This window comes from Ailuropoda melanoleuca, chromosome 12, assembly GCF_002007445.2.
Source record: "Ailuropoda melanoleuca isolate Jingjing chromosome 12, ASM200744v2, whole genome shotgun sequence".
NCBI classification, from domain to species: domain Eukaryota; kingdom Metazoa; phylum Chordata; class Mammalia; order Carnivora; family Ursidae; genus Ailuropoda; species Ailuropoda melanoleuca.
The window spans coordinates 26,408,137-26,429,961 of NC_048229.1; the positions used below are offsets into that span (position 1 = coordinate 26,408,137).

General features: G+C 54.8%; 2 protein-coding genes across 2 annotated transcripts; both read left to right on the forward strand.

Annotated features, from left to right (window-relative positions):
* The first annotated feature begins 2,871 nt into the window (after window positions 1-2,871).
* SBK3 (SH3 domain binding kinase family member 3) lies at window positions 2,872-14,537 on the forward strand. The gene is made up of 5 exons (XM_019807116.1): window positions 2,872-2,899; window positions 4,363-4,397; window positions 11,687-11,837; window positions 12,345-12,547; window positions 13,811-14,537. The coding sequence occupies exons 1-5, from the start codon at window positions 2,872-2,874 to the stop codon at window positions 14,492-14,494; spliced, it is 1,101 nt and encodes a 366-aa protein (XP_019662675.1). The 3' UTR covers window positions 14,495-14,537.
* A 13-nt stretch (window positions 14,538-14,550) lies between these two features.
* FAM71E2 (family with sequence similarity 71 member E2) lies at window positions 14,551-21,808 on the forward strand. The gene is made up of 11 exons (XM_034638086.1): window positions 14,551-14,566; window positions 14,683-14,887; window positions 14,989-15,247; window positions 15,788-15,812; window positions 15,978-16,039; window positions 16,137-16,237; window positions 16,331-16,383; window positions 16,468-16,544; window positions 17,260-19,223; window positions 21,258-21,345; window positions 21,435-21,808. The coding sequence occupies exons 1-10, from the start codon at window positions 14,551-14,553 to the stop codon at window positions 21,283-21,285; spliced, it is 2,790 nt and encodes a 929-aa protein (XP_034493977.1). The 3' UTR covers window positions 21,286-21,345; window positions 21,435-21,808.
* Window positions 21,809-21,825: the final 17 nt, after the last annotated feature.

Genomic DNA, 21,825 nt, shown 5'->3' on the forward strand with positions numbered 1-21,825 from the left:
GGTCCACCCTCCTGTATCAGCTTGCTGGTGCTGCTGTAGCGACGTGTCACGTGCCAGGGGGCTTGGAGCAACAGAAACCCACCATCTCACAGTTCTGGAGGGAAGAAGTGGAAGATCGCAGGGCCATGCTCCCTCTGAAACCCCCAGGGGAAGCCTTCCTTGCCTCTGCCGAGCTTCCTGTGGTTTGCCCACCATCTTCTGCCTGTAGATGAATCACTTTCTTCTCCACCCTCGTCTTCGCACACCAGTGTTCTCACCTGGCCGTCTTTCCATCATTCCTGTGGGAGAATCGTGCAGGAACCCACCTTCGTTCAATCCCACCTCCTCTTAACTAACGTCATGTGCAGTGACACTATTTCCAAAAAGGTCACATCCCGAGGGGGTTCCGTGTATCTATTTTGGTGGAGGCACCATTTACCTCTAGCTCGGTCTCTAGCCACAGGTGCCGTCTGCTGGGGCGCAAATCTTGGCTCGATTTTACCGGATTCCTAGAGCCTCGATATTGCCTGGCACAATGTAGACAAAATGATTTTGCTTTTGATAAATCATCTGAATGAATTATGTCTCGGAGCCTCTTTCCACATCTTTCAGGTGAGGATAGAGCCACTGTCCTCACTGTTTTCTTCTCAATTGCTGATTTGTTTGGTTTACAAACTGGCCACCGACCACCCCTCACTAGAACGGAAAGGCGCCTGTGAGGCTCATCCATGTCCCCAGCGCCCAGCACAGTGCCTGACACGCGGCAGATTCACAGCAAATTACCTCCAACAAATAAATGAGGGTACAATGCACCCCGCCCCCACTTTACAGAGGAGGAAACCGAGGCTTACTTAGAAAGGTGAAATGAGCGGCTCAGGGTCACAGTCACTGCGCCCGCTTTCTGATCACCTGCCGAGGCTTCCCGCTGAACCATAACAGGTGCCAGACGCAGTCCAGGTGATGCAGTTGGAAGGGGTCACCCGGACAGAGAGGAGACAGATGGACAAAGGGAAGGTAGCCGGCACATCTGGATTGCCTTCTGTGGAAAATCTCTCAGGGACGAATACACCCAGAAGGGGAATCCTCGGTGGGAGAGGGGGGTCCCCGCTTTCACACAGGTCTCCCTTCTCGCTCACCGGGAGCCTGCGCCCGCCTACACGCCCGCCAGCAAAGCCCGAGTGCCCTATTTCCCCACCTGCTCAACCACTTCCTAACTTCTGCCTGGCCAATGGAACCCGCCCTCAGTGGGGTGCCCCTGGGGCAAGCCTGCCCTGGATGCAGGCAACGAAGAGGGGACGGGCCACCAAGGAAATAAGAATGAGAAGAAAACCAAACAAAACCTTTGGCCCACTTTTCACTGATGTCACGCACCAGAGATCGGAACCAATGTCAGTGACACACACCCTTCCCTGATTAATAAAACAAGATGAAATCAGAGAGGGACACAAACCGTGAGAGGCTCCTAACTCCAGGAAACAAACTGAGGGCTGCTGGAGGGGGGGCGGGGAGGAGGGATGGGGTGACTGGGTGACGGGCATTAAGGAGGGCACGTGACGTGATGAGCACAGGGTGTTGTATACAACTGACGAATCACTGAACTCTACCTCTGAAACCAATCATACACTATATGTTAATTAATTGAATTTAAATTAAAAAATACATTAAAAAAAAAAGAAAGCCCTCCTTGCAAAACAGCTTTATTGGTCTAAGTTCCGAGCATTTGCTGCAAATGTTACCACGGAGTTGTAAATGTGTAATATGTATACACACGTATATTAAGCATATACATATTTGTATGACTACAAATGGACATTTGTGTGTATACACACACACACACACACGCCTATATATTCATGTATGTAATTAGCACAATTCATTACTTGGCTCCCCCGTCCTTTCATGAAGCACTCCATTGCACATGGAAGTCAATGCAGAGAACCCCAGTTTGCAGCTGGCCTCGCCGCGAGCAGACGCCGTGAGTTTTGAGGGTACGTTCTTGGGGGTCAGACCGTCCAAGCTCACGTCGGAGGCCACCTGCGCCCTTGGCAGCCGTGCAGCTCCACGGCCCTGCCGCGTTTAAAACGGTAGTTTCGAAGTAGGCATAGACAGCGCGGTGATTCTAAAGACAAAGACGCAGAACCGGAGAAACCGGGGTGCTGACCTTCTCTGTCACCCATGGAGTTTGTGTTTGCGGATCGAGTCCAAAACGGAGAAGCAGGGTCCGCCGTGCAACGTAACAGCTTTTACTGAAGTGCAAGCTTGAGCTCCCGCCTGGGACTCTTTGCTGCCTTGGAACCAACAGCTCTAACACTGGGATGTGTTCAATTCCTGATTGTTTGTAAACTAAAAAAAAAAAAAAAAAAAAAAAAAAAAAAAAAAAAAAAAAATCAAGAAGAAAAAGACAAGTGATGGCTCCTAAAAATCGTTTTGTTATGTGAGAGACACCCAGCGATCGAGCCCCTTAGTGTTCACGCAATTAAGTGAAAATCTTGCACACACACGAAACCTGCACAGGGATGTTTACGGCGGTGCGATCACACTGATCCTTGGAAGCAACCGCGATGGGCTTCGGGAGGCGAGGGGACCGACAGGGTCCATCCAGACGGTGGAGTATCATTTGGAGCTAAAAAGAAATGAGCTAACGGGTCGTGAAAAGGCAAGGCGGAGCCTTACGTGCACGTCACTAAGGGAAGCAGCCCGTCTGAAAAGGCTCCAACGGTAGGACGTTCTGGAAAAGGTAAAGCTATGGAGGCAGTAACGCGGTGAGTGGCTGCCAGGGGTTAGGGGCTCACAGACAAAGAGGGGTGCACGGAGGATCCCTAGGGCGCTGAAGCTACCCTGTGCGATGCTGTAATGGTGGACACACGTCATACATCCGTCCAAGCCTGCGCAATGGGCAACGCCAAGAGCGAACCCTCACGTAAACTACAGACTTTCCATGATTATGGAGTCAATGTGGGTCATCAACGGTGACAAATGTACCCTCTGGCGGGGGACACTGATAATGCGGGGGGGGGGGGGAGTGAGTTGGGGCAGGAGGTCTGTGGGAAATCTCGGTGTCTTCCTCTCAATTTTGCCATGAATCTAAAACTGCTCTAAAAACTAAAGTTTACTGGGATCCCTCCCTGGGTGGCTCAGTCGTTTAGCGTCTGCCTTCGGCTCAGGTCATGATCCCAGGGTCCTGGGATCAAGTCCCGCATCCCTCCGCCCCTGCTTGTGCTCTCTCTCCCTGTCTCTTTGGCAAATAAATAAAATCTTGAAAAGAAATAAAAACTAAAGTTTATTAATAAAAGAAAAAGAGGAAAGAAACCCCTCCCCCAAACCAAGAAAACGATGGTGATGGTTGTTCCATGATCATTGCTGAAAATCGCTCTGTGATCCACAGGCAGAAGGGGTGTCACACGCCCCGTCACGTTCTCTGCGGCCCCGCGAGGATGCTGGCGCCACCAGAGTGGGGACTTTTTTTTTATAGTTTTGAGATAGGCTTCTCCTACCACACCATTCGTCTATTTAAAGTGTACCAGTCAATGACCTCCGGTGTGGTAGCAGAGCCATGTGACTGTCACCATGACCAACTTTAGAACGCTCCTGTCACCCCAGAAAGAACCCCCTGACACATTGCCCCGCAGCGCCCCATCCCCTCCAGGCCTTGGGCAGCGACCCATCCCATTCCAGCCTCTGCAGATCAGCCTTCGAGGGCAGGGACCAGTGCTCTCATGGCCTTCTCTCTACCCCAGACCCCGCAGTCCTGGTCCATAACTCCACGCTTATTCAACCAGCCTGTCTCAACGTCAATCCCAGACAGGACAGGCCTCTGCTTGGAAGCCTTTTTCACCCCCGTTCGTCATCCCGTCAAGCCCTTTCAGAGTCACCTGCGGGCCCCACTTTGTCCCCTCCATTAGAACAGGGGACACTTTGTTTTATGATTGCTTGCACCCTTGCCCACTGCGCCTTCTAAACTCTTCCCCAGCGGGGACAGAACCTATTTGCTTGTCTTTGCTCTGACCGTGGCCCCAGGAAATGCATGTTGAATTTGAATGGAAACCAGCGAAGTCAGCAACCTTGCTACACATCTGTCCCAGCTCCTGGCCTGCAGACATCTCCCCACAGCAGGGAGGCCGGGGGAGAGGATGTGTGAACCCCTAGCGGGACAGAGAGCGAAAGATCTAACCTCTGCGAGCCTCCCTTCCCTGAACTATAAAATGGAGGGAGCTAAGAATAGGACCTACCTTTCCCGGCTGCTGTGAGGATTAGCACAGGGGCCGGTAACACACAGAGTTCAGTCAGTGCTAGCTATAATTATCGTTAATCACGCGGGATTTACGGAGCCGTTACAAGTGCCCTCGGCCATCCGTCAGTCTCGTCCCACACACATTTCCTGAGAGAGGGAGAGAGAGTCCAGTGCGCTCCAGGGAACTGTGAGTCCTTCCGTGTGACTGGGGTGTCGGGTGAGACAGGGCGGGGCGGCAGATAAGATGGGGCTCGTGCCAGCCCCAGAAGGGCCCAGAGGCCGGGGTGGGGAGCTTGGGCTCTATCCTAAGGGGAAGAGGGAGCCACGGGAAGCTATTGAGGAGAGGGACCCATGTTGTCTCTGTGTTAGATGCTTTTGGGGTGGTGGGTGGGACCCTCTACTGGGAGACACTGGAGGCCAGGAGGAAGGTGGGGTTCTGGTCCACATATGTGAGGGACCTTGGCCTGCAGCCCAGTGGACATGGACAAGGCGGTGATTCTTAACCCGTGGTCTCTAGACTTCTAGAGCGTTCCAGCAGGGTCGGTCAGCCTGGATGCTGTCTGCCAAATCGTGTTTCCATTTTTCCAAAAGTAAAAAAGAAACACGGTGAAAATAATCCTGATGCTTGATTTGGTTCAATACAGTGTGTCTTCCTTATTCCAGGGGCTCAATACACTTGATTCTCCTTATGCGTCCTGTTACAGTCTGTAAAGTCATAGTGAATGCGGCTGACTCAGGAATATGGAAGCGCTGCCCCTGGGCGAAGTACGGGGTTGGGTTCTTGTGGGCCTTTGTCACAGTATTCTCACTAACCGCTCAGTACATAACCTTGTTTTCCTTGGGTTCTGCTTAAAGACACCTTACTTAATACCGTTGACTCGCTCACACTGAACTCACGGCCAACGGCCTGAAGGAAGCCTCCCTAACACATACTCCTCGGTAAGACCCACCATAGCCTTCTTGCGCCCAGGAGCACCAGCCAGCTTGGGGGCCGCTTTCAACCACAGAGTCACCAACAAAAAAGCACAATACTGTGAAAAACGTGGCACTAGCCAGGCTGCAGGAAGGACGCTTGTTTGCAGGGGGACAGGTGGAACGAGAAGGCAGAGGGTCCCCGTGTGCACCCACGGCTGGCTCAAACTTTCAGCACCCGGCGCAAGCCCACCAGAGTGCCGTGATGGTGACTTGAGGACTGCAGGCAACTTTCCGTGGGCAGGCGAGTTTGCAAATACGGGATCCGCAAAGACTGCAATTGGCTGAGTATCCAAAACATCACGGCATCATGTAATTAATACAAAAATCATCAGTGAGAGAGTTTACATTCTCTTTTTCGTGCTAAGTCTTTGAAATCTGTGGTCTGTGTTACACTCACAGGACTTCTCAATTTGGACCAGCCACATTTCAAGTGCTTAAGAGCCACATGTGGCTGGTGGCTTCTGTATTAGACAATGCAGGTCTCTATGGCTTTCTTCAGATTCTGAGGAGCCTACGATTTCAAAAAATGACAATAAAAGATCAATGCCAGATAGAACCACCTTGGAGAGCACGTGGCTGTACCAAAGTGTGAGGTCACGGGGGCAGGATGTGTGAGAATATTCTTTGGATCCCTGCTTGTCAGAGTGCAAGATGGAAGTAACATAGAGTACCCGGCCTCAGAAGGACGGATCCCTAGAACACGGCCGGTTCCTAGGCTAGAACATGCAGCATCTCTGCAGAGGAAAGAGCCTGAGCTCCATGTAAGGACACAGAGAAAGCTCGCAAACAAGGGCTGAGCTTGTGAGGACATGATGCTATTTATACAACATTTAAGCACAGGCGTGGTGAGACCCCCTATAGTAGCTGTGTGTTGCTACATATGTAGCAAATGCATTTTTTTAAATGAATAACAAATACCTCCTTAGAGACAGTGTTTACTTCAGGGAGGCAGAGGAGAGACTCGGAGCACGGTTGGTAAGTATGCCCCAGGTTCCAATCACAGCAGAAAAGTCCTCGGTCTTCAACTGGACAGTGGTGGACGTGTAGGGACTCGTTATATTATTTGGGATACTTTTGCTGTGTGTATGGCTAAAATATTCCATTGCGTGAGGAACCTTAGCAAGGTTTTGTGCGGCTGTGCCCTACGGTCGGGCGCAGTGAAGGTTGATATGCGTGGCCTGTGTCTTGGAAAATAACAGCATTTACATCCCAGGCAGGTTGTGCGGATTAAATGTGATTCCTGTACGGGTCTGTAAAGCCCCAGAGCTGTGCCGTTGTCCACGCCGCCATCAGAGTATTTGGGATGATACGTAATGATAGTGACCTCATTAAGCAATCACTCTATTCTAGGTGCTGTGTTGAGTGTTTTCATCTGTTATTTAATTTAATTTAATTAATTAGTTTACTTATTTGAGAGAGAAAATACAGAGGGAGAGGGAGAAGCAGACTCCTTGCCGAGCAGAGAGCCTGATGTGGGGTTCAATCCCAGGACCCTGAGATCATGAGCTGAGCCAAAAGCAGACACTTAACTGACTGAGCCGTCCAGGTGCCCTTCATCTATTATTTTATTTAGGAATATTTACTCAATGTGCATAGGAGCCAAGGGGCACCACTGGTCACCAGAGAGAAAAGAGAATTACTGTTTCGAAAACAGGAGAGAAAGCAGCCCAGCCTTCATCACCAGACTGTCAGCCACATCATGATAATGATTAAAAGCCAAGATTTTGCTTTGCTAGTTTATCATCTTATTCTTTCTTTTTTTAAAAAGAAGATTTTATTTATTTATTTATTTGACAGAGAGAGCACAGGCAGGGGGAGGGGGAGGGGCAGAGGGAGAGGGAGAAGCAGGCTCCCCACTAAGCAAGGGAGCCCCATGTGGGGCTTGATCCAGGACCCTGGAATCATGACCTGAGCCGAAGGCAGACGCTTCACAGACTGAACCCAGGTGCCCCCATCTTATTCTTTGTTGTTTTTTTTTTAAAGATTTTATTTATTTGGACAGAGAGAGAGGCAGGGAGAGAGGGAACACAAGCAGGGGGAGTGGGAGAGGGAGAAGCAGACTCCCCACTGAGCAAGGAGCCTGATGCAGGACTCGATCCCAGGACCCTGGGATCATGACCTGAACTGAAGAAGATGCTTAACCAACTGAGCCACCCAGGCACCCCCTCGTCTTATTCTTTCCAGACAAAACAAATTAATTCAATGTTACCTTTTTTTTTTCTTTTTCTATTGATCTTTTTTTTGGCCTAAGATTGGGTTGAGAGGGCAGGTGGGTTAAGTTGTCAAAGGCACAGTCTTTGAAGTATAACTCAATTTTTTATGTGATCTTTCCATTTATATTTTATTCATTAAAGTTATTTGGAAAAAATATAAAATATATAAATAATAGGGGCACCCAGCTGGCACAGTTGGCAGAGCACGCGGCTCTTGATCTTGGGGTCATGAGTTCGAGCCCCACACTGGGTGTAGAGATTACTTAAAAATAAAATCTTTAAAATATATGTCTAACAGGGACACCTGCGTGGCTCCGTCAGCTAAGCATCTGCCTTCAGCTCAGGTCATGACCCCAGGGTCCTGGGATCGAGCCCCACATCATCGGGCTCCTTGCTCAGCGGGGAGTCTGCTTCTCCCTCTTCCTCTGCCCCTCCCCCTGCTGTGCTCTCTCTCTCACAAATAAATCAATCTTTAAAAAAGTAATAAAAGTATACATAACATATAAGATGCTCTACTATATATAAGATGGTATATATTATACATAATATAATTATATACAAGGTAATGTATTATACATCTATTATTGTATTATATACAATATATAACATATTATAAATATAACATACACTATAAATGTTAAATGTTTCTTTGATGATAATGCTCTGGGTAGAACCTGCCATTACTCCCAACTCGTAAGGAGGAAACTGAGGCACGGGGGCAGGTGGACGCTTGAAGGAGAGCGCTCACTGGGCCAGGAGGGACTGAACCAGGACAGTCACTGAAAGAGTCCTTGGGGACTGGCGGACAGCAGACACAGGAGGGGACAGGCGGGAGGCCTAGAGGCCAACTTTAATGGGTGTGTGCACCCTGGGGCCAGAACTGGAGCCTCCCCTGCCCACACCTGCCTTCTCCAAGTCACTCCGGGTGACCCTGTGGGGTGGCGTTGCTAAATGGGGAGGTGCAAAGCTCCCCGGATCATCAGTGAGCCTCTCAGGGGGCCGGGGAGGGCCAGAGGCCTGCAGCCTCCCCCCTTCCCCTCCTCCCAGCAGACCCAGGTGGCTCTGCAGGCTGACCTTCTGGCTCCAGGGTAGCACTGCTCCGTGGTCCCCGCGGCCCTCTGCGCACACACATCCGGCCCCAAGTCCCCAGGGGAAGAATTCAGCTCTGGTAGGACACGTGGGGGTCTGCCTCCCTCAAGCTGCACGGACAGGGGACAGAGAGCAGCCTGGAGGCCCCAGACCCTCATGGAATCCTGACTCTGCCTCTCACTGTCTGCTGGCCAATGCCTCTGCTGCTCCATGCCTCAGTTTCCCCATCGGTAATTTGGAAACCATCATTCTACTTATCCAGGGCTTACAGGGAGAATTCCACAAAGTGTTAAAAAAAAAAAAAAGCCAAGGCCTGGCATCTGGCATCTGAGAGGCATTGAATAAATAGTCATCATTGTATTTATTCATTTTAGTTTCGGTTTTTGAATAGGTAACCCATGCTGGGGGAAAAAATTCAAATAGTGCAAAAGGCACAGCAATGAAAACTTCCCCCGAAGCTGGGTGTTGACATTGATCACTGACCCAACTACAGCAGCAACAGAGGATTTATTTGGACAAACTGGGGTGAACAGAATAGGACTGGGTATCAGTTGATTTTCTGGAATTACTGTTAAAGCCACTAGATGCGATTGACAAAAGCAATGCCGTTGAGCTGGAAAGGGTCCTAGCTTTCATAGAGACGCAGACCCCGTGTTGCAATAATTTCTCATGCTGTCTGTAGTGTATTTGACGACACTTCGCTTTTTATGAGGAAAAACGTCCAGCACAACGAAACATAAAGAGTAAAGGATCCCCTTCTTCGCGCTTGGCAAGGCGAGTGCTGCTCCTGTCCCAGCGTTCCCCACCCCACACGCATTCTTGGATTTTCTCTTGCCGGAATATTTGAAAGTGAACACCAGGCGGCATACCGTTTCACCCAAAAAGATTTCAGTAAGCTGTAATTTACCTTGAAATACTTCACTCCCCCCACAGAAAACAGAGATACAGCAAATATCGGAAAAAGTAAACATGTGAAGTGTGGTCAGTACACTGGAGGCGGTCCCTGTCGGGGTCTTTTGACTTTTCTGCACCTTTGCAGAGCTTTTCACCGTCAACCCCCCCAAAAATCAAAGAGCAAAGGAAGATCTCTCTCTGCTCCCTGCCCCACCCCCTGCCTGGGTTCCCAGGGACAGCGTCGGAGCCAGTTTCCCGGGGATCCTTCCAGAGTCTGGGTAGCGTCGTCACTGTATCTTTATTAATAGCAGGGTTGTAGTAGTAGGGAAACCAAGTTGGGCAGAACTCAGGGCTGTGAGTCACTCGGACCTGGCTCAGGTCCCACCAGACACCTCTTCCCACTCTGACCTTGTGTAAGGCGGTCCCGGCGCACAACCTCAGTTTCCTGCTCTGTGAACTGGGGATAAATCTCCACCCTTTCTGGATGGCTGCGAGGATCCAGGGTAAAGCCCTTCCCCAGCCCCTGCCCAGAAGCAGGCTCACAGCAAGTGCTGAGAACAGGAAAGAAGTCCTTTCCCTCAATGCATCTCTTGGCTATTAGAGCTCCTGGGTCTGAGGAAGGAGGGGGCTGGGGGCCTGGACTCCTGGTCTGAGGGAGGAGGGGGCTGGTCTGGACTTCTAGGTCTGAGGGAGGAGGGGCTGGGGGTCTAGACTCCTGGGTCTGAGGGAGGAGAGGTTGGGGATCTGGACTCCAGGGTCTGAGGGAGGAGGGGGCTGGGGGTGGGACTTGACATTAAAGAGCAGGGCTTTGGGAACAGTCTCCCTGTTTCTTGGAGGCCAGACTCCCATCCCATGGAGGATGGCAGAGAGCGTGAAGCTCTGGGTCTCCTATACCAAGTAAGGTATGTAAGGAAGCCCTGTCTCCCCTTTTCTCACTGCTGCCAGGCCTGGCCCTTGGGGGTTCACAATATGTTTTGTCCCCTCTGTCCTGGGACCAGAGCCCAGAGTCCAAGCTGGTCTAAGTTTGGAAGGGGGAGGGAGGGGGACAGCAGGTCAGAGGGGGTGAGGGAGGGGTGTGGGGGGGACAGGATGTCTCTGAGCTGTCACACACACCCCTGTCCCAGGCCCAGAGAAAGGGAGGGACAAAGGCTCTGAGAGAGAGTCAAGAACAAAGACGGGAGGAGGGAGACAGAGAGACACTGGGGAGAGCAGGCCAGAGCACAGCCGAGCAGGAGAACAGAGAAGGAGGGAAAGTGTGGGATATCCTGAACGACAGACAGGGGTGACAACAGTGGGGAGAGAGTGGGGACGAGAGACAGGATAGGGAGACCCACCAGGAGATCTGAGAGCTGGGACAGGGGCCAGACAGGGTCAGGGAGGCTGGTGGAGAGAGTGTCTGGGAGACAGACAATCACACAGAAGCAAAGATCCTGCGAGGTCAGAGAGGGGAAGGAGGTGTGAGACGAAGCAGAGAGATTGGCAGGATAGTACAGACACACACACACAGAGACCTGGGCTGACAACGAGGCAGGAATCTGGCAGAGCACGGCAGAGAAATCCTCCGACTTAAACAGGCAGAGGGAGACCAAGGCAGACCCTTTCAGACGGTCTCTAGACCTTGGCTCTGTGGGGCGAGGACCTGTGGTGTACAGTGGAACACGGGCAACACAGATAAGGGGTGCTCGCTTGTACAAGGTCCAGCTGATGTCAGGGGACTCTGCAACGGAGCTCAGGGAGCCCGAGAACCATGAGGATGGGGACCCGGAGGTGAGAGATGGGAGACAGGGAAAGAGAAAGAAAGAGAGATGCAGAAAAACAGAGTCAGAGATAGACACGAAGAGGGACAGTGGACAAACACACAAAGAGAAGGAAGAGACAGGGAAACAGAGAAACAGCAGAGACCCAGAATAACACAAACCCGAGGACACAACGCAAGACTGAGGCCATCAGGGCAACGGACTCAGAAAAAAGAACGGGAAGCACAGGGAGAGGATGGAGAGAGAGATGGGCGCAGTGCGGGTTGCGTTAGCTGAGGGTGCAGTCCCAGCTGGGGCTGGGGGCTCCTGGTGGTTCCCCCTGATGATGGTGGGCAGGGTCTCTGAGACAATCACCCCTAACCCTGCCAAGACACAAAAACAGGTGGCCCAAGGCCGGTGAGTCACTGTGACTCATTCTTCTCCTGGGGGACAATGACCCCATCACCCTGGCACCCTCACCTCAGCTCTGGGCTGGACCTCCACTTTCCCCCGCTGCTCTCAGTGGGCCCCAGACTCACCCCGTCCCCACCTCTGCTCCTCTCCGACAGGAGGACACCGCTACAGCCCTCCAACGGCTCGTGGAGCTGACAGCCACCAGGGTGACCAGAGTGAGGAATCTCCGTGTCCTGTACCGCCTCACCCGAGAGCTCGGCTCCGGCTCCTATGGCCGTGTACTCCTTGCCCGGCCTCGCCAAGGAGGTGAGTTTGGCCATCGAAGGGCACACTCCAGAACTTCCCCATAATAGGGTTCTCAGAAGCCACTGAGACAAGGAGCATCCCCAGGAGATGATGGAAACCCTTGATGGGAGCTCTCAGGAAGTTAAGAACACTTTGATCTTCCAATGAACAGACCTAACCCAAAGACGGTTGACTTGCCTGAGGTCACACAATAAGGCAGGAGTGCAATTTGGATTGAAGCCCAAGTCACCACGTCCCCTACTTTATTCAAGAGAAAGCTGAGGCTCAAAGTGGGTAAACCAGTCATGCAAGGCCACAGAGCAGAATAGGGAGTCCTTAGGGAAGGTCGCCTTCAACCCCTAATTCACACAGGACAGACTGGAAGCAGAGAGAGGTCAGACACTATGCCCTGCCGCTCTTGCTTTACACACGAGACATCTGCAGTTCAGAGCGTTCAGCAGTTTGCCTAAGGCCCCACAGCAAGACCAGAGCTCCCTGAGTTCCCTTCTGCACCCATCTCCCTGGCAGGTCCTGCTGTGGCTCTGAAGCTCTTGCGTCGGGACTCGGTCCTGAGAACCACCTTCCTGAGAGAGTTCTGTGTGGGCCGCTGTGTCTCGTCACACCCAGGCTTACTCCAGACCCTGGCAGGACCGCTGCAAACCCCCCGACACTTTGCCTTCGCCCAGGAGTACGCGCCATATGGGGATCTCAGCGGGATGCTGAAGGAACGGGTGAGGCGGGTGGGGAAAAAAGGTCATCCTTTTTTTAACCCATGTACGACTGTGTCCCTAACCCATTTCTATCTCCAATCTTGACACCCAAAACAGTGTTCAACCTAGCTCTGCCCTAAGCCCCCAGACACCCTCCTTACTTCTCTCAGTGCCATCCCACACCTAACCCTAACCTAATCCATCCAACCATTCCAACACGAGTTTGCATGGGCAGGGGCTGGGGTGGGGTTGGGAATGAGATTCGGGTGTGGGTGGAGTTGGGTGGGTTGATTATAGATTGGCAATAGGCGCGAAAAGCCCAGGTGGGGTTGTCGAGTGAGGCAGGGATGGTCAAGGATACATATACAGAACGAGTTGGAGATTGGCTGAAATGAGGTTCTCTCTGGTGAGGAGACCAGGTTAGGACTGAATCCATGAGATTCTGGGGGTACGTGAGTTTGAAGATTAGGGTGGGGCCATGTTTAGCAATAGATTTTGGATTTGAGATAGGGTTGGAGCTAAACAGAAGGAAAGAAAGGAGGCAGACAGATGAATGGATAGAGGGATAGATGGATGGAAATACGGGTGGATGGGTGGATGAAAAGATGGATGGCTTGACGGGTGGGTGGATGGGTGAAAGATGGAAAGAAGGGTGAATGGATAAAAAGATGGACTGATGGGTGGGTGGATGGATGGTAGATAAATGGAAGGAAGAATGAAAGGATGAATTTTGGATATAAATAATTGAATACATTATTGGATTGCTGACTGGTTGGTGGAATAGAAGTTAAGCAGAAACCTTGCTGCGTAGACTGTTGAGTGGTTTGACAGATGGATTGCTGCCTAGCTGCCTGGCTAGCTGGATGGATAGATTTCTCAATCCAATGATGAAGAAAAATGACTTCAGAAGGGGTCTGAGTTAGACACACCATGTAAATTAGTAGGAACTAAGATTAGGATTAAATATGAGATTTGGGTTCCCACTGGAGATCTGGGTGTTCGGGCGAGAGGAGGAAAGAAATGTAAGGAGTGGGTTTGAGTGTTCGGGTTAGGGGAAGGTTGGTGGAGGCTAGAAGAGCTTCTGGTTCAGTCTGGGGTTCCAGTGAAGACCTACTGGGGGCTGGAGTACAGAGATAGCAGCAGGGTGTGGCTGACAATAATCCAGAGAAGCTGTGGGGGACACTAGAGTTGGCCACTGGGCTGAGGTTCTGAATTCTTGAACTCCAAGAAACCAAATAAAGAAGAGGACAAGGCACCCTGACCTTCATCTCTCCTTGACCCCAGGGCCTCCCAGAGCTGCTGGTGAAGCGGGTGATGGCCCAGCTGGCCGGAGCCCTGGACTTCCTCCATGGCCGGGGGCTGGTCCACGCGGATGTCAAACCAGACAACGTGCTGGTCTTTGACCCCGTCTGCAGCCGTGTGGCCCTAGGTGACTTGGGTCTGACCCGGCCTGAGGGCAGTCCAACTCCTGCCCCACCAGGGCCACTGCCCTCCGCCCCACCCGAGCTCTGCCTCCTACTGCCTCCTGACACCCTGCCACTGCGGCCAGCATTGGACTCCTGGGGCCTGGGGGTGCTTCTCTTCTGCGCTGCCACTGCCTGTTTCCCTTGGGATGTGGCACTGGCCCCTGACCCTGAGTTTGAGGCCTTTGCTGGCTGGATGACCACCAGGCCCCAACCCCCTCAGCCACCCCCACCTTGGGACCAGTTTGCACCTCCAGCTCTGGCATTGTTCCAGGGGCTCCTAGACCTGGATCCTGACACTAGGAGCCCCCCACTGGTTGTCCTGGACTTCTTGGGGGATGACTGGGGGTTAGAGAGGAACAGAGAGGGACCTGGGAGCTTGGAGGGCATGTCTAGCGAAGATGGGGAGGAGGAGGAAGAGAGGGGAGCAAGCCTGGAGGAGTGGACAGACGAGGAGGAAGACAAAGATGGCAGGAAGACGGAGACAGATGGGGGAGCTCCCTGACCAGGTGACTGAGACAGGTGGTCAGAGCCTGGGCCAAAGGCCCCTCCCCCAGCACCATGGGGGCGGAGAGGGGCAGGACGGGATTGAAACCCCCTGGGCTGGGGGATTTGAACCCAGGCAGGCATGAGGCAGCGGTGGGGGGGGGNGGGGGGGCTTCGGGGGCAGGGGGCTTGGGCTGGGGGTGCCAGAGGAGCACTGGAGAAAGAAATGGTTCCAGCCCCTCTCCCTGGCCCCCCAGGTGACCAATCGAGGGGCCCCCGTGTACGTGCACCACAGAACCAATCGTCTGACCATGGGTGTGGCTGCCTCCCTGCCAGGCCTGGTACTGCCGGACATCCTGCTGATCGCTCAGCCTGGAGATGGCAGGGAGTGCTCCAACCTCACCCTCACCAGGTGCCCCCATCCCCCCATCTGCCCCAGGGAGTGCTCCAACCTCACCCTCACCAGGTGCCCCCATCATCTGCCCTGTCCCATCTCCTGCGCCCCCCCCCCAGGATGCTTCCGCTGGACCTGGTCCACCTCTACGTGCATGACCTGTCTGCCTGGCGCCTGAAGCTACGCCTGATCACAGGCCGCTACTACTACCTGGAGCTGGACGCCCCCGAGAGGGAGGTTGGCTTCCTGTTTGACCGCTGGATCCAGCTCATCAATCTGCTCCATGAGCCAGCCGCCAACTGGGCCCCCCGGGTCCTGAGTATCCCCACCGTGGACCTGGCCCGCGTGGTACCTCCTGCCTCCACCTGGCGCCTCCAGGTGGGCACTGACCCCACAGCCCCGGGGCAGCTAGGGTTTTAGATTGCAGAGCCAAGACCAACAGTCTGAAATCTGGAATCCCAAGAAATAAGGCTGGGGGCCTGGATGACAGAGGAGGGGCTGGGGGCTGGACTCCTGGGTCTGAGGGAGGAGGGGCTGGGGGGTCTGGATTCCTGGGTCTGAGGGAGGAGGAGCTGGGGGGCCTGGACTCCTGGGTCTGAGGGAGGAGGGGCTGGGGGCCTGGGCTCCTGGGTCTGAGGGAGGAGGAGCTGGGGTCTGGACTCCTGGGTCTGAGGGAGGAGGGGCTGGGGTCTGGACTCCTGGGTCTGAGAGAGGAGGGGCTGGGGTCTGGACTCCTGGGTCTGAAAGAGGAGGAGCCTGGGGGCCTAGATTCCAGGGTTTGCGGGAGCTGAGGACAGGACCCCTGAGTCCTGGCAGGGGGATGGGCTGGGGTCCTGGAGTCCTGGGCTGGGTAAGTAACAGAGATGTGGAAACCAGGAGGAGGCCACCCCTGCTGACTGCCCCCCTCCTTGTCCACAGGCCCAGCCGCAGTCCAAACGTTCAGGTGAGTGGGCTCAGTGTCCATCAGGCTCTTCCCGCTTCTCTGCATCTGCTGCACGAGGCGCGGTCAGACCTCCCCCTGCTCCCCTGGTAAAGCCCCCTGCGCGGCTCCCTGTGTCCTCCCTGTCCGGGACCCTGACTCAAAGCCCCCCCCCCCAACCGCCCGCAGTCATGATTGTCAAGCCCACCTTTCCTTACAAGTTCCTGGCATCGCAGAGACAGAAGACCAAGGTGAGCGGGCTGGGCAGCCCGGCCACTGAGGGGTGGGGGCTGGGGGGGCTGTGCCTCCTCACTGCCTTCCGCCCTCCTCCCCTCCCCCTGCCATCAGACCCTCAAGCGCAGGTTCAAGTCGCAGGCCGTGGGCGACTCTGTGCCTCTCATCTGGTCGCGTCTGGAGCATGCTGAAGCCAAGAAGAAATCTGCAGAAAAGTAGGCTCAGGGTCTTGCTCCTGGTGGGAGGCAGGCGAAGGCTGAGGACCCTGGTGCAGAGGCCTTCGGGGTCACACCACATCGCCCCTACAGGTCCCAACCAACACTCTACCCCGACACATCTCGGACGAAAATCCGGGTTTCTGGTGAGCACACCTCCCCCTCTATGGACGGAACCCCAAAGTACTGGCCCTTCCCCTGAAAGCTCAGATTGCTTTCTTCCCACCTAGAGAAGCCCAGCATCACCATCCATACGATCTTCAGCATCATTTCCGGCACCATCAACCACACGCAGTCCTCTTCCAAGGCAGCTATTTACTGGGGCCCCAACTCTTGGTCTGACGGAGGAGGGGCTGGGGGCCTGGACGCCCGGGTCTGAGGGAGGGGGTCTGGGCGCTGGACTCCCGGGTCTGAAGGAGGAGGGGCTGGGCGCTGGACTCCTGGGTCTGAGGGAGGAGGGGCTGGGGGTCTGGACTCCTGGGTCTGAGGGAGGAGGGGGCTGGGGGTCTGGACTCCTGGGTCTGAGGGAGGAGGGGGCTGGGACCTGGACTCCTGGGTCTGAGGGAGGAGGGGGCTGGGGGTCTGGACTCCCGGGTCTGAGGGAGGAGGGCCTGGGGGCTGGTTTTCTAGGTCTGAGGGAGGAGGGGCTGGGGTCTGGACTCCTGGGTCTGAGGGAGGAGGGGGCTGGGGCCTGGACTCCTGGGTCTGAGGGAGGAGGGGGCTGGGGGTCTGGACTCCCGGGTCTGAGGGAGGAGGGGCTGGAAGTCTGGACTCCCGGGTCTGAGGGAGGAGGGGCTGGGGGCTGGTTTTCTAGGTCTGAGGGAGGAGGGGCTGGGGTCTGGACTCCTGGGTCTGAGGGAGGAGGGCTGGAAGTCTGGACTCCTGAGTCTGAGGGAAGAGGGCTGGAAGTCTGGACTCCTGGGTCTGAGGAAGGAGGGCTGGGAGTCTGGACTCCTGGGTCCTGAGTCTGGGAGCTTCCCCTGGTCCTGATCACCCTTCCCCTTTCTTCGGCCCCTCTACAGGGTTACTTGTCTGACTCTGAGGTGGGCACAGTCCTGGGAGGTTTAGTGGAGACCCCCGTAAGCTGTATCTCAGAGGACAGCCGTGAGCCTTCCTTGCCGGGCTCCTATGATCACTTGGACACATACCTGTGGCGGCAGGACATTAAAGCCCTGATGGACCCGGATTCCAGCACCTTGTCCTCTTCCTCCTTCTGCCCAGCCCTCGGCCCTCCCGCCTTCTACCTCCCTGCCACTTTCTCGTCCTTGCGTAAGCACCGGGGAAAGGCTGGCCAGAAGGAGCAGCTGCCACGCTCCCAGAAGACCCCATCGACCCGTGCTGCCTCTTTGAAGGTTCCATTCATCCTCGACCAGTCCAAGAAGGTGTCAGCAGTGCGTGCTCCCTCCCAGAAGACCTCGACTGCCCCTGGCCCAACTCGGAGGGCGCCAGCTGTGCCTGCTGCTCCCCAGAAGACCCCAGTAGCACGTGGCCCATCTCGGAGGGCCCCACCTGCACCGACTACGTCCCCGAAGGCCCCAGCAGTGCATGGCACAGCCCGGAAGGCCCCGCCTGCGTCAGCTGTTTCCCGGAAGGCCGTCGCCGTACCTGCCCCATCTCGGAAGGCCCCCCCTGTGTCAGCTGGTGCTCAGAAGCCTCCGGCCATTTCTGCCCCATCTCATAAGGCCCCACCTATACTGGCTCTTCCCCCAAAGCCTGTGTCCCCCCCTCTCCGAAGGAGGAAATCTTTGTTCATCCCTACCCCGTCCCAGAAGGCCGTGACCTCACCTCCTCAGCCCAAGATGACCCTGGAAAGGGCCGAACTTGCCACTCTGCCTGAGTTAAGTCCTAGAAGGGAGGCGCCTGAGAGAAGGAAGCACGAAGGGATGCCACAGCCCATGTTGTTTGTGGGCACCCAGGAGATGGACGCAGTGGAGACGAGGACCCAGAGAACGTCCATGGAGCTGCCTTTCAGCATCACGAAGAAGAGGTCAGAGGAGGTCGTGATCAGCAAAGCCCGGGAGATCACCCTAGACGGCCTGAAGGGCAGGGGCACGTTGGAGGACAAGGTCCACAAAAAGAAGGAGAAGATATCCCTGGACATGCCTGGCTTCAAATCCAAGAAGAGAGGGGAGCAGCAGAGGTGGCTCAAGACCCAGAAGGTGGCCATTGATGGAGGCCCGGAGGAGCAAATCCGGCCCTTCTCGGTGGAGGCCCTCACCCTTGCCAAGATGATGATAGCGGCCAACTGCAAGGAGCCCCCCCAGAGACCGGCTGCAGTCGGGCTGCCCTCCTGGGTCTCGGCTCCCCAGGTGCGTGCTATGTCAACAGAGGGCACAGCGCCCTTCAGACCCCATCAGGTGCCCTCGCCAGAGGGGAAACCAGTTGGGAGGCAGTCCCCATTGGGCTCCTGGGTGCCCTCGCCGGAATGGACAACGGCGGGGGTCAGGGAGCAGTCCCTGGTGGGCTCCTGGGTGCCCTCGCCGGAGGGGACACAGGCGGGGGTCAGGGAGCAGTCCCTGGTGGTCTCCTGGGTGAAGGGGAAAATGCATTGGTGGGCAGAGAGGAGAAAGCATCACTGGGCGGAGGAGGAAGCAAAGATGGAGGAGCTGTCCCAGGACACAACAGCACCTTCCGAAGTGCCCTACTTCCCCGAGCAGGAGATGGACAGTATCTCCAGCAGCCAGAAGATGGATAATGTCTTCCAGTCTCCCATCCCTCAGCCTGCATCGGAGTGGGAGGACGCACCCCGGTCGCCCATCTCACTGACCCCCATCTCAGAGATGGACGCTGGGGTGTCCCCACAGCTCAGCAGTGTATTTCAAGAGCCTCAAGAGCTCCAGGAGGTGTCAGACCTGAGCCCTCTGACCACGACGGGGTTGTCCTCAGAGGCTCTCTCCCCCTCGCCCTTGGAAGTTGAGAGTACGACGGACATGGCTACCAACGGGGAGAGGACGGAGGAACAGGATCTCTTCAGTCCTTCAGCCAGGTACTTGGGAGACAGCTAACGTGTTCTGTCAACTCCGTTCTCTGCAAGGTAGAGAAGATCAGTCCCTCTTTTTTCACTTTTATTCATGGACTCAATGTATAGTGAGTGTTGACTTGCGCTAGGCATTGTGCTAAGCCCTGGGGATACAGCTTTGAGCAATTTGGGGAGTATATGCTCCTGCCGTCTTGTGTAGAGCCCAGAGATGCTGTTTAACATCCGACAATGCACAGGATGGTCCCCCACCCCCACCCCCAGCAAGGAATGATCGGCACAAACATCAGTAGTGCTGAAGTTGGGAATCCTGACAATAAAACCTATTCAATTATACTGTATGAGAGAAGGTGATAGGTCCATGGGAAGAGAGCAGGGGAGGGCGGACTAGGCGTGAAGGTAGGCAGCCACCAGTATGGGACTGGTTGGTCCAGGAGGGCCTCAGTGAGCTGATGTCACTTGTGTAAAAGACTTGGAGGAGGAGAGGGAGGATTCCATGCACACATCTGCGGAAAATATGTGTGTGCAATATGTTGGACCAAGATCGAGGTCCAGGGGCCCCCAGGGTAGATAATGCCGTCGGAAGAGTCAGGGAAGCAGTGGCGATCATGGGGGACTTTGGCCGTTTGAAGAACTTTGGCTTTGATGCTGATGAGTGAGCTGCGGGCGGGGAGGGGGTTGAGCTGAACGGCTGGAACCGATGCAGGTTAGAAAGGGCTCTCTCTGGTGCAAGCGTAGAGAAGGTAAGGGGGCAGGGATGGAAGCCAGGAGAGTAGGCAGGAGGCAGTGGCAGTGACCCAGGCACGAGATGATACTGGTTTGGACAAGAGGGGAGGTGTTGGAAGTGTTGAGAAGAGGCAGAATTCTAGAGATGCTTTGATGCCTGAGCCAACGGATTGGCTCATGGGTTGGGCCTGTCCCTGTGGCATCAAGGGCAACTGTAGGGTTTGGGGTCTGGGGAGATGTCGTGGCCATCAGCAGCAGTCAGAGAAGCTGTGAATGGAGTATATGGCAGGTAGAGCATTAGGAATTCTGTCTTGGACATCTGAATTCCAAGATGTCTGGTGAAGATGAGGGGTAGGTAGCCAGATACGTGAGTCAGGAGTGACTTGGGAAATCATCGGCACATGGATAGTTACTGCAAGCTGTGAGACTGGAGGAGGTCTCCCACCAGCGAGTGTAGACAAAGAGAGTGTTTGGAAAAGGGGAGACCATAGTCGTGGTGTGCAGAATGGTGAGAGACGGGCATCCTGACAGCCACGGGAAGGGAGCAGCTGTGTCTAATGCCACAGCTGGGTGCAAGAAGATGGGACTGAGACAGGCTCTCTGGGTTTATCAGCAAGGATTTGATTATTTGTTACAAGGTGGTAACAAAGACCTGAATGGGGCAGGCCTACGGAAGCACAGAAAGCAGGGAGTCACCTGCTGTGACGCTTGAAAACATGATGGGCGGGGAGGAGCCAGATGCAAAAGGCCCCATGTGGATGACGCCCTTTGTATGAAACTTGCAGGGCAGGCAAATCCAAGCAGAATGGTGGTTGCCAGGAGCTGGGAGGGATGGGAGGAATGGGGAGGGCTTGCGTGCTGGGGCCGGGGTCTCCTTGTGGGGTGATGAAACGTTCTGGAACTAAGTGGTTGTGGTCCCACAAGTTGTGAATGTAATTAATGCCGCTGAACTGTACATTTTAAAACGGTTGGAATGGTACATTTTATGCGATGTGTATTTTCCCACTATATGCCTCCTTGCCTACCTTGGTGGTACATCGGCGAAGAGGGGATTCCGAGAGGAAGAGTAGACCAGCTTTTTGCAAGTAGCAGAGGAGAGCGATGTTAGTGCATTTGGGTGTGGTGCGAAGGAGGCACAGCTGGGCTCGAGAGCAATTAGGCAGAAAGGAGAGGAACCTGGGAAGTACACCGGGGACAGGAAGACGCGGGTGGGGACCCTGTTCCAGCTCAGTCTTCATTTAGCACGCGTTTACTGAGCACTCAGGATGCTCTCCCTGTGACCCCCAAAGCCCCCTTTGGCTTTCTCTCTCTCTCCAGCATGCGCAGTTCCGAGAGCCCTCAATAGCGGGATTCGGGGGACTCGATCTCAGTTGCCAAAGTGTCCAAAGGAGCCCAGCCTGGCCAGGTAACCTGAGACCCCACAGACCCACCTTAGTCCTGGCACCAGAGTCCAGGAGCTCAGACCCCACCCTGGCTCTTTCCTCTTCCCCACAGGCCCCCAGGGTGCTGTGCACCTCTACCGTAAGAAGCAGGGTGCTGAAAAGGCCGGGCGGGGGGATGCTCCCTCTCCGGTAGAGACCAGAGCTATCTATACGTTTATATATTGGGGGGCGGGGAGCGGGACGGGGGAGAGCCCGCGGGGTGGCCCAGCTTCGCAGAGATTAAAAGCCTGAGTCTGAGACACGGCAAAAGTCGTGCCTGGGTGCCTGTGTGTGCGCGGGGGACACCCAAGAGCTTGGTGGGGCTGGGGGCAGGAGGCGGCAGAGGGGGTCCACGCAGACCCCGCCCCGCGTCCTAGAACATCCCCTGCAGTACAGCGGCTCCCATTGGCTGGGGTCCAGGGGTCCCAGCCAATCCTGCCAGGGGCCATGTTTCTCCTGGGCTG